Consider the following 12695-nt stretch of genomic DNA (forward strand, 5'->3'; position numbering starts at 1 on the left):
TAACACGAATAATTGACTTTATTAAAACGTTATTCTCAATCATTCACGTGAGAAGCTTGGCAAACAACACGCGGTTGACGCAAACAAAGCATGACGCAAATTTCATTCTACCTCTTGTGGAAAAATTGAGCTTGGTCCTGCGCATGTGCAACTTCTCATTGGTTGGAGCTATTATATAGAATTGCGGTACAGATACGCGCCTGATTTTGAGTAGTAAAACACAGAAAATCGACTGTCAGTGCCCTCTCCCATCCCCCTCCCACACACACACACACACACACTTTATTTTTCAAAATTATAAAAAATAAATAAAAATTATCGGAAAATAATTTAATTATAATCAAAGTTAAGTCTAAGAGTGCCGTTTCCGGTCATCTAGAGGTGCCATAATTATAACTTTTCCTTCCTCAGCCCCAACCATGGTGGGGTGGATGGACCCTCTATCTCTGAACCTCCTTCTCTGGGCCACCTCTATTTCGAGTTCTTGGATCGGCCACTGACTGTGGTATATAACGACGTCATAGAGTATCGTATCTCCTTGTCAATTTATGCCTTCAAAAATTCAAGCTTACATTTATTGCAAATTGCAGATTATGTTATTTAATTCAAGGTTAATTAATGCAAAATGTACTCGAAATGAAAGCTGATGAATGATACCATGTTTATATAAGCGGCGTTAATTTTATTTAATACAATTACTATATTAATTTGATTAGTTCTTAATGGATATGCGAACTTAAGCCTAAACCCTGTAGAATTTACAGTCGGTGCCTTTGAATGATACGATTGATCATGTTGCTATGGGTACTTGCCTACAGATTTTACATAATGCATTTTTCTTTAAAAATTAATCTCCTTTATCATCCCGATCAAGTTTAATTGAGTGCAATGTTTGAAATGAAAATTTGTATTTTTTATATTATATCACTTTCTGACATGTCTATTTAAAATTCTTAAATATTTTACATTTTAATCAATTCACATAATGCATGTTTCTAAATTAGTTTTGGTCATCATCCCGATCAAGTTTAATTAAAGTGCAATGTTTGAAATGAAAATGTGTATTTTTTTTTATTATATCATTTTCTAACATGTCTATTTAAAATGCTTAAATTTTACATTTTAATGAATTTAGGCATTATCATTTTTAATTGTTTTATGTTTATTTTACGTATAACTGATTAAATTTGTATAAGAGCCCCGATGGAATAGGTTTTATAGCCTATATTTTGAAACTTTCTTGGGTTACCAAGAATTAATGTCTGTTATATATCTATTCTTTGTTTTTGTTTGTAATCAATTTGGAGTAAGATTGATTTGCCTTTTGAGTTGAGATGAAATAAGTTGAATTTTCCAATTTATTTTATTGAGGAATTAAAATCACAGAGCATTTATATATATAATACATATCATATATATATATATATGTATGTATGTATATTATATATATATATTATATATATATATATATATAAATGCTTTGTGGTTTTAATAAAATAAAATAAAAAACTCAAATCATTTCATTTCAACTGAAAAAGCAAATCAATCTTACTCCAAAATTGATTGCAATACTTCGATACTAAAGACGCTTCTCGTCACCAGCATATTGTAGCCCTACTTATGATTCTGTAATCATAATAATAATACTTCATTCATTCTCATAAAATTGGAAATTTGAATATTGAATTTGATGATTGCAGTAATACAGTTAGAAAATAATTTATAATTTACAAAAGAGATACTTGAATCTGTTGTTGAGCTTAAAAGTCTGTGTTAGTAGTACGTGCAGTTTATACAACAGCCTAAATCAGTGGAGGATCCAGGTTTTCTGCGGGGTTGCGCCATTGACGATGAAGGGCCTAATGTTTACATGGGGTGGATGGTGGAGGGTGGAGGTTTTGGGGTGTATCCTTACATATTCTGGTGGTCCAGAAAAAATTATACATTCTACACGGCCCGCATTCGTTTACTATACCCTCTTCATCCAGGATTGGTCCTGATGTGGCACTTCATAACCAATAATCAACTACTAATAATTTTGTTTAAGCAATATCAGGATATATGACCTGTGCGGCGGTTTTCCAGTCACCCTGCCGGACGTGGCACGTGGTGGTGGTGGTCGTCGTCGTGGAGTAGTAGTAGTAGGTAGTAGTAGTGTTAGTGGTAGTGGTGGTGGTAGTGGTAGTGGCAGTAGAGCAACAGCAATAGCAGTGGTAGAGCAACAGCAGCTGCAGCAGCAGTATTAAGAGGCCGCGTTTTGTAGGCCTTGTCCTACTTAGATTAAAATGCGTGGTAGCGGATGTCAGAAGGAGCAGTTGTGTGTGTGGGTGGCTGTGGTGTATGTGGGCCGATGACTCAACGTAATTGGCGGAGTAACGCTCACAAAACATGACCAGACATTTAATACTTATACGTATCGAGGCATGTAACATCGTTGACACTTTGACTTTTCCTAACGTATACTAGTACATTTAACACTTTTTCAACGAATCCTTAATGGAATACGGTCGTTATTGATACTCATTAAATATCAATAATTGACAGTAATGCTGGCGTATCACCATTAAAATAGATATTCCATTCTTACATATAAACAAAGTTACAGTAGTACAAATGCATTTCGACCTACGTTATTTGTATGCAAAAATAGAAAAATAAAACCTTTATATTTTCTAATGCATTTTATAGTTAAAATCTGCCAATAACAATTACAACCAAAAATGACATAAAAAACATAGAATAAAAGCCTATAAGGGAATGATTGCAACAGGACGAAAACATGAAAGAAAACAAACAGGTTTTAGCAGACGGCAAAAAGATAATGTGAAATCAGTGCTGATGCTTTTAGATATTTGGCACGTGAAGGATAAGTAAAGTTAGGTATAATTATGATTCTTCATTTTTCGTTGATCTTAAACATCCTCTAGTTGATTTGTAAATGTTTACTGGCGTACCAACAAGAAATTATTGTACAATAATAATGATAATGTAAATTGTGTACCGTACTTAAAATGTTGAAATAAAAATATTTGATAATATTTAACCCTATTTGAAACTCATTTTCTTACAATTCTTTATTTCACACTTCAATTCAAACCACTAAATGAACGCAACCCAATCTAAGATCTATAATTATCCTGATGTTATTAGATGACCTATTCCCTAGCACAAACCGTAGGTAAACTAATGAATAAATGAATAAATTAAAAGCTGATATCTATCTCTTTGTGATCATTCATAGTGTCCAAATAATGATACAATAATTCACAAAGTTGACAAACAACCTTCTATACACATACTAAAACACTAGAGTTGTTGTTTGATTAAAATCAAGATACGTGATCCGGGTAGATTAAAATGTCCCGGTTGTCTAATTATTCAAATCTGAATAAACACTTCCGTTCTGCTGCTAATGAATTACATAGCCTAGACCCTTATTTTCCTCTGGCCCTGTATTCTCCTGTATTTATGGATTTTTATAAGCTGGCAATAGGAAGGTTACGCAACCTTACGAAAACAATAACGAATACGAATACGTCATTATCATTATCATCATTTGTGCCCAGAAATATTCTTGACAATATGCTGTAAGAGCTGAATATGATGACGTAACCGTATTCCTAATCGTTTTCGTAAGCTTGTGAAAACTCCCTAATAGGCATACGTATAATATATACGCTCTAACAGTAGTTCGCTTCTCACTCTACTATGGAAAATTCAAATGTAAACGCAAGAATTCTTTTCTGCAGTTGCTTTTGCGTTTAGTACTAATTTTGAGTGGTTCATACATAAGTTGTCTGTACTGACTTGGCGTTGGCGGTAGCGTTTCTTGCGTTTACCTTTAAAACGCGTCTAGGCATTTGAAGCCCTGTCCAGACGATCAAATTCTACTAGACAAAAATTTGACATGCCTAGATATTGTCATGGTGACATTTTGACCATTATATAGGCACAGTATCGGCATACAACTGTTTTTTTGTCAAAGAAAACCCGATAGTGTGGACAGAACTTAAGACGAGTGTTGCAAATGGATGCATACAATGCTAGTAGACTTAGGCCTACTATGCGTAGCATTGCGTTTGCGTTATACCTTTAAAGCTCTAGTGTGAACCTGTCCCTTAAATATGTTGTTGCTAAGTACGTACAGTAAATTGTATTTCAGGTACGATGTTACGCGATTGGTCACCCATCCAAAGGCGTTGCGCTCATCAAACTGTAGACACATGGGTGAATATAGAGGATTGCCTCGCAGTACGCACATCGATTCACAATCAGCCGCACATCAAAGCAGGCTAACAAAAGCCAAGCCATTTTCAATAAACGCGTGTAAACGTATGATATCAGGAGTACGCACAACACAGTTATTTACACTATAGAAACCTTTGTATGTTTAATATCAACATACATAGAGGCCTGGAATATGGGCCCGTAATCAAATATGACATCAAATTACAACCAGTAATTATTGCAGAGATTGCACATCGGCCTGTACAGCATTTTGTTTTTTGCCATTTTCGGTGTTACATGATGGCGATGAGAATATGAGCTGCTGCAACCGACACAATAATTAATGAAATTATTAGAAAAAGTCTATCTAAAATGACGGCGACTTCTCGCCATTGGCCTTCGTAGTCTTTGACTGATTTGGATCCGGCACTGACCAGAGCCTCCTCGTCATTTTGTGATTTCCGCCGTGTGGAGCTTCGTGGTCGGCTAATATTAACTTCCGATTTACCACCAATATCGCCACAAAATTCACCATCGTTGTGATTGGACCTGTTTTTTTCGTAGAGATGGTCAGCGGCCGCCTCCTTCGCCTTCCGCTCCACCATATTATACTCATTCCGATTCTTGACGTAGGCATTTTGACGGCCAAGAACGGACCCCAGTTTTCCAAGAACAATGGTCCTAATCCAGCCAGGAAGTGGTCGCGCGCTGCTACCACAGTAGATGTTCAGTACGACAGACGTAACCAACACTGACGTACATCCCATTGAAATAATGAACGTAAAATACGTGCCTGTGGGAAAGATAGAATTAGTACATTAATGAGGTTAATTATTACTATTCATACGTTACATTATTGTTATGTAAACATGATATGTCATTAATTTTGCTGTTACATTTCCATTGACTCTACAATTTGTCTTTTTTAAGGGGAGGGAATTAGATTATAAACATTTTGTTATTATTATTATTATTATGAAGTTGATAGTGATGGTGACGGTGACGTTACGGAGATAGAGGCAATAATAATAATAATAATAATAATAATAATAATAATAATAATAATAATAATAATAATAATAATATTAACAATAATAATTATAATAATAATGATAATATTAACAAAATTGAAATTAATGTTGATGAAGATGACGATAATCAATATTATTATTGAAAAAAAATGCCAAAAACGCAAAAAAACGTCATCGGAATATTGTTATTAATTATTATTATTATTATTATTATTATTATTATTATTATTATTATTATTATTATTATTATATATGATATTGGAAATGAAAATAACAACAGTAATTATGGTTAGTATATAATCTCCTCTTTATCATCCTTTTCTACTTCTACATAATGTATTAATGATTTTCCATTTAATGTTGCACATTAAAGTTAATGTCGAAAATACTGAGCATGTACACGTTAACGGAATCGATGATGTTGTTTTTACCAATTATTGGATACAAGTTAAAGGCTATAGAAATAGACAATACCATTAGCAAAACATTATTACGCGATTTTCATTCAGCGCAGGTACTGCAATAATCTACCTTACATTACCACTGGCCATTGGAAGTAACGCATTATGTATCACTTCCTCAGCTGTCTGAGGAGCACCAGGTAGTAGAAACAGCGACTGATTGTTTGTTCCTACTAAGACTCACTTATTTTCCCTGGCAGAGAGAGAAAATTAAAATTTGGAGTGAGAGAATTAAAACACAGAACTGATGGTTGAAGGCCCGAATCGCAACCGCTCTCATTTTTCTATACCTTAATTACAGAATGTTTGTTCAGATAGCTAATTGCCATTGCTAAGACCCTTTAACTCAACAAGCCACCATGTTACTATGTGAGTGCAAACCCCAACCCTGTGTCTGGATACCGAACAATACGCAGGCCGTGTATGGACGATTCCATTACTTTCGCTTATGCTTGAGGGTAAGTTCAAGTGGGGGAAAAACGAATTTCCATGACCTTAACCTTTGTCCTTTGACCTATTCTTCCCAATATTTAATCATCTCTTTCTTAGGTTATGATGTACCAGTCCACTGGATTTTATAATAATCCATCGCTTGGTTTTTCGTAATATTGAAATACTGGTTTATGCTAAATAATTGTTTTGCCCGTGGTTATAAATCGTCCATATAATTAAGTTGTTATCATCATTTCATTGTCCAATCCATTGGGATTGCAGAGTAGGCCTTTTAGCGCCTGAATAAAGTTGGGGTGCGCGTTAAACGCCTTAAAATCGGTTGGTTAACTTGCACCGTTGATCACGTTGAACATAAATTAATGTTTCTTTAATCTTTACAAGCTTTTTATTTTATCCGGCTTTGGGTTTGCGGGTTGCCGATTAACATTTATGTCATTGTCTTGATCGAAATTTAAGTATGATTTATGAATAGGAGAATTAGTGAATAAATGAGGCAACGTGCTATGTACAATCTTATAAGTGTTCACAATTAAGATCACCGTGTATTATATGTCAGGCATTGATTGATTGTACTGGTCTTATGCAATTGATCCGAGTGCGTTTCTATTCCATTATTTGAAATTTACCCACAGACATATCATATATCTTAACCTGAATCTAAACCTGAAAACGATTCTTGTGTAACGGCAGAATCATGCCTGTTTTTTTTTCTGAGATTTATAGCAGTCTCTTAAGCCTATTGTATGGATTTTGCGACTGCAAATATTGTGATCGGATAATCGTCGTCCAGGTCCATAAATATTCATATTCACTTTTGATAGACATCATGTATTAAGTTTTATTGATTTTTATATTGACGTGGATTCAAAGGTTATCAATCTCTATTAAAAGCGGCCTCTGTCAACAAGTGCATTAGGCCCTATTTAAATATTAGGTCATAAAAATACTTAACATATTTATTCTCGTTAATTATTATAGTATAACATATTCATATTTCTCCAAATCATCCCCATTGCCTAGATGAGTTTTTGTGACAATCAGAAACTACGCTTTTTTTTCTAAATAATCAGTGTAATTTGTCATAACATATATACTATAGGCCTAGTGTAAATGATTGATCAAATACACCAATACATATACTGTACACATACATACACACAATATATATTACAATCCCTTAGAGACTTAATTGTAATTTGCGCTATATAAAAACTGCTTATTATTATTATTATTATTATTATTATTATTATTATTATTATTATTATTATTATTATTATTAAAATTATATATATATAATAATAATAAATAATAATAATTATTAATATTATTATAATATGTTATAATCCCTGGATAACATTATATTATTTTAACTATATTTTAATAGGTAGAATTCTTCTTTCATTCAATCTGGAAGGTATTTTCATTATTTATTTTTTTGAAAATCAGATTATTCTTTTTATTATTTATTAATTATTTTTATATATTATTTTTTATATATGACATTATATTATTGTAACTATATTTTAATAGATAGAATTTGGCAAAGGTGTTGGAATGGATGGCCTGACACTAGATTCATTACGTAATCAGAAGTACGAGGCAGTGTTCCTTGGAATTGGACTCCCAGAAGCAAAGCGAGCGCAAATATTCGACGGCCTAACAGTGCAGAATGGGTTTTACACCTCCAAAGACTTCCTACCTCTTGTCTCAAGTGCCAGTAAACCAGGTAAGGGTAAAAAAGAATCTTGCTTTAATTAGATGATGATGATCATGGAGGAAAAAATCCCTCTGTAATATGACTGATATCCTCTGTGAAGACTTCAAAATATATCCTGCCACTTTGGAACATTTCGCTTTCCAGTTTGGAGTAGCTACGTTTAATAAGACAAGATTCTCTAGTCATGTTAATTTCATTTCCACATGCCTTAAAGCGAACATTATTCCCAATGGATTCCGATCTAATTGGAGACCGTCTATTGCCAATGTTCACTCTGACATTGTTTCTAAACCTATTAGAGACTGTTCCAGAAGAATTATGCGATCCAGCTTACGCTCTTTTCAAACTCGTTGCAACATTAATAGTGCCAAGATGGAACAATTTCGCAATTTACTGGAAGCTTCCTGCAGTACCTCTGAATTTAACCACATACGTCATGTTGTCCATATGCTGAACAGAAAATATTATGATTGTCTCACTACCGCTAAGAAAACTAAACTTGATAAGCTGAAATGTGAAAATAAATCGTCAACCGTCACCACCACCTCACCTGATACATCTAAGCTGGTTGTTACTATTCCATCGGATCTTGAACTTACTGATAACGAGAGATCTGTACTCTCTAAAGGCCTGTCATTCGTTCCTAAGCGTGAAACTATTGATGTATTCCAAGTTAAGTGTGATCTAGAACAGTACTACCGTAAACTACGGCTTTGAGCTCATTTTCATAACCAGGAAACTCAACCTAATAAAGTGGATGAATTCACATACCTAGTTTCTAATAACTCCAACTGGACTCCACCACCTGGTAAATTCGCTGCTTTGGAACTATACATTAACAAATGCCGCCACGACATCAACAATTTGAACCTTAAACGCCGTGTCAGAAACAATAACCTCAGCCGTGGAGAACTCAGTGCTTTGCGCTCTCTGAAGAACAACCATAATTTGATTATTAAACCTGCTGACAAGGGGAGAGCTACGGTCGTATAGAAAAAAGACCTCTACATCGCTGAAGGACTACGACAGTTATCAGACACTACCACATATGAACAGTTAACTACAGATCCTATAGCTGAGGATCAAATTAGTGTTAGCACCACCATTAAGAACTTGATTAAACACGGTGATCTACCTCCTAATGCCAAGTGCCTTAATAATTTTAATCCCACTTGCTCACGCTTCTATATGCTACCAAAATTACACAAGACAGATACTCCTGGCCGACCTATTGTGTCCTGCTGCAATTGCCCTACCATCATCCTCAGTGAGTTTCTGGACAATGTTCTAAGCCCTATGGTTCAACGACTACCCACGTACATTAAAGATAGCAAGGAAGCAGTTGTGATATTCGACCAATTTCAATTTCCTGGGGACAACCGTCTTATTTTTACCATGGATGTTACATCTTTATACACTTGCATACCTATATCGGAAGGCCTGTCCGCTCTTAAGTACTTTCTCGACTTAGATAATCCTACATCACATGCCACATCAACGCTCATCCGCCTTGCAGAATTAGTATTGACCACTGCCTCGTTTACCTTGAATGGATCATACTACCAACAACTTACTGGAGTGAGTATGGGTACCCGTATGGGACCCAGTTTTGCTTGTTTATTCAGGGGCTACCTTGAGAAACAAATATTCGACGAATACGATGGTACCAAACCTTTGCTTTTCAAACACTACATCGATGATTGTGTGGGAGCTGCATCTTGCTCATATGAGGAGCTCATCAATTTCATTAATTACATGAACTCCTTCCACCCAGATATCAAGTTCGCCCATGAGATCTCACCTACCAGTGTTACATTTTTAGATATTGATGTCAATATCAAGGGCTCCGCACTATCTACCACCGTCCACTATAAAACTACTGATGCGCACACATACTTAAATTACGATTCATCACATCCACCCAAGTGCAAAGACTCTATCCCTTACTCGCAATTAGTTCGACTCAGGCGAATTTGTAAACAGGACGATGACTTCCAAATACGCGCCGAAGAAATGATGTCCTTCTTTTCTAATAGAGGATATCCTACCAGCATCACCGACGGCTGCCTTAACAAAATTAACCAAATGACACGGGAAATTGCCCTCCAACCTCGAAAAAGCGACACATCTACCAACCGAATACCTCTAGTATAACCTACCATCCGATAACGAAACAAGTAGCCGAAGTAATAACCAGGAACTTTGCGATTTATCATCAGATGAAACCACCAGTAATATATTCACATCACCACCGATGGATGCATGCCTACCGCAGAGATAAAAATCTAAAAGACACTCTAGTTCATTCCGATGCTAAATCCTCACATACCCAACCACCTATTGGATTTACTACTGATTGTAATCGACCACGATGTAAAACATGCGCTCATGTTTACTCAACCGATATCATCCACGGACCAGCTAGTACATTCAGAATAAAAGACACTTTTTCATGTATTTCCTGTAATATAGTTTACGCTATTATTTGTACTAAATGTCAACTATTATATATTGGAGAAACCAAACGGCGTATGAGCTGTCTCTTATACACATCTAGATGTGTATAAGAGACAAAAAGTTATATATACAAGGTCATCAAAATTAACAAATATTACAATCCTCAATTCTTCCAATTATTATCCATTCTCCCTCTACAATAATACAATAACCAACAGATAATAATGATTAATGTTTAATTTTTTTTGTGTGTGTAATTAATAATGAGTACCCTATAAGCCTATATTAATAGAAACACAGATATTTAACAAAATGTTTTTACCTATAATCGGAGCATTATCGGCGGTCGGAGGTAGCGTTTCGGCGATCATTTGTTGAAAGAGTAGTAACCCAAGTATAGTTGTCATACCAAAAGAAATCTTCTCCCCACTCTCTGGTGGCAGGTAAAAAACCAACATTGATAGAAATGACAGCAGTACACAAGGTAGCAGAATATTTGCAAGGTAAAACTCCGGACGTCTTTTTAGGATTATATTGAATATCAGCATCGGGTACGGCTCTGGGCAGCAGTTGAATTTCCGAACTTCTCTCTCTACATTTACATCACTTAGAACCCAAATTCCATTCTCGGCGAATTCCGTCTGCTCGGAGTCCTTTCCTGTCTTCTTCAGCAGGTTAAGCTCGTAGCCGTTGTATATCCATGAACCGAACTCCAAGACGCATACTTGAGTGTCAAACGGAAACTTTTTGACGTTCATTCTACAAGAGCTGGTATAGATAGACGGAGAGGCCCATGTTACTAATCCGTCGGAACTCACTCGGAGGAAAACATCATCCTTTTGGCGTTCGAATTGCCCATCAATGCTGGAAAAAAAAATATTATAAGATCATTGAAACAAATCATTTGGATCCAATATATAATATATTAGATGTACGTTCATTTTTGATGATACAAAAAGATAATGAAAAGTTAGAGAGACCGAAGATAGCATGTTATATTGTAGGCCTAATTGAATTGCAAAATCAATGTTAGAAGTAATAGGCTTGAATAAGTAACCGAGCTGCAGAAGAAGTGATGAATGAATAGAGACGATATGATGTTGAAAGTGTATTATTTTGTCAAAGTTAATTAACAGTAAGAGTTTGAGCGTGTCTAATGAAAAATTACGACACCGTCAAGCAAAATAATAATAATAATAATAAATTTATTTGTATAGAGCGCATTATTCCTCTATGCGCTTATAATATTAAATAATAAACCAGAGAAAAAGCAAACATATGAAAGAAATTTAAAATCGAAATAGAATATGCCAGACAATTATAATAATGATTACTTATTATATAATGTAACGTCCGGTAGCCATATATCCTTCTGTTCAACTGAAATTGTTTTGACTTTGTATTCGGTAGCATTCCATACCAGTCTTTCGTCCAACCATTCCTGTTCAAAACACGGAAATTCAATAAGTAAGGAATTCTTTTTATAAATCTATTATAGTAGTTTATATTAAATTACTAAGGCTCTGTTTACACTGCCGTGTCAAGGTTTATGTGACCTGTGATTTATTCATGATATGGGATCATAGGGAGCTTTCGATGTGTGCGACGACGCGACGCAGAACGGAATCACTCATTCGTGACCGTCCTACCTGGCGTCCTACGTTCTCTGCGTACGTAGATTTTGCCAAATTACGTTCCAGAATCTACTCGACGAGGTGACCTTAACGTTCTCGCATGCACAGATGACTTTTAATGACGTCATTACGTTCTACGTCCAGGTACCGTCGTCGTGCATTCGAACGCTCCCTCATATTGCCCAGATCACATGAGATTATTCCAATAATTTCAAGTAGGCCCATACGTAATTACAAGTTAACTGTGTCGTCATCATTTTACCTTCAATGTAATTTACTTACCTCCGAGTGGGAAAATAATTTTTACTATTATGTCAGTTCTACTTTATTATTGGCAGTTGCTACCCTATTGGCCATTACGCAGTTATTAAATAACTGCGTCAATTCTACCGTTGCTCCGCTATCATTGCTCGTCGCCACCCTCTACATTCCATCTACTTAATACTTTGTTCGGTTATTAGTTTTCGTTTTGTAAAAGAAATGAAAGTAGAAGATTCACAGTCATATCCATGCAAGGAGGTATAAACACCATAATGATAGGATATATAATGGTACTGTACAACGCTATATCACTGGTTTGGCAAAATGTATCACTATAAATCGTAGGCCAACCAAAAGCTTGTCAACATTTAGTTACAAGTACTTGTTAATAGCTTTCGTAACTAAAATATTTCGTAACTAAAATAAAAATGCAATCTCTCGTCTGAGGTGGTGT

The 12695-nt window shown here is 35.3% G+C and overlaps 1 protein-coding gene across 1 annotated transcript; it reads right to left on the reverse strand.

Moving 5' to 3' along the window:
• Window positions 1-2384: 2384 nt before the first annotated feature.
• On the reverse strand, window positions 2385-11793 carry LOC117105344 (neuronal acetylcholine receptor subunit alpha-9-like). The gene is made up of 3 exons (XM_033246467.1): window positions 11681-11793; window positions 10669-11210; window positions 2385-5020 (listed from the first exon to the last, which is right to left on the reverse strand). The coding sequence occupies exons 2-3, from the start codon at window positions 11102-11104 to the stop codon at window positions 4521-4523; spliced, it is 936 nt and encodes a 311-aa protein (XP_033102358.1). The 5' UTR covers window positions 11105-11210; window positions 11681-11793; the 3' UTR covers window positions 2385-4520.
• Window positions 11794-12695: the final 902 nt, after the last annotated feature.

Source organism: Anneissia japonica, unplaced genomic scaffold, assembly GCF_011630105.1.
Source record: "Anneissia japonica isolate Jap-2015-1 unplaced genomic scaffold, ASM1163010v1 scaffold287726_len2788222_cov184, whole genome shotgun sequence".
NCBI classification, from domain to species: Eukaryota; Metazoa; Echinodermata; class Crinoidea; order Comatulida; family Comatulidae; genus Anneissia; species Anneissia japonica.

Excerpts from the sequence above, each read along its gene's own strand:
- LOC117105344 (XM_033246467.1), bottom strand. The coding sequence starts at position 11,104 with ATGAACGTCAAAAAGTTTCCGTTTGACACTCAAGTATGCGTCTTGGAG. Across the intron at positions 5,021-10,668 it reads CGATAATGCTCCGATTATAG|GCACGTATTTTACGTTCATT; the intron begins GTAAAAACATTT and ends TCTTTCCCACAG.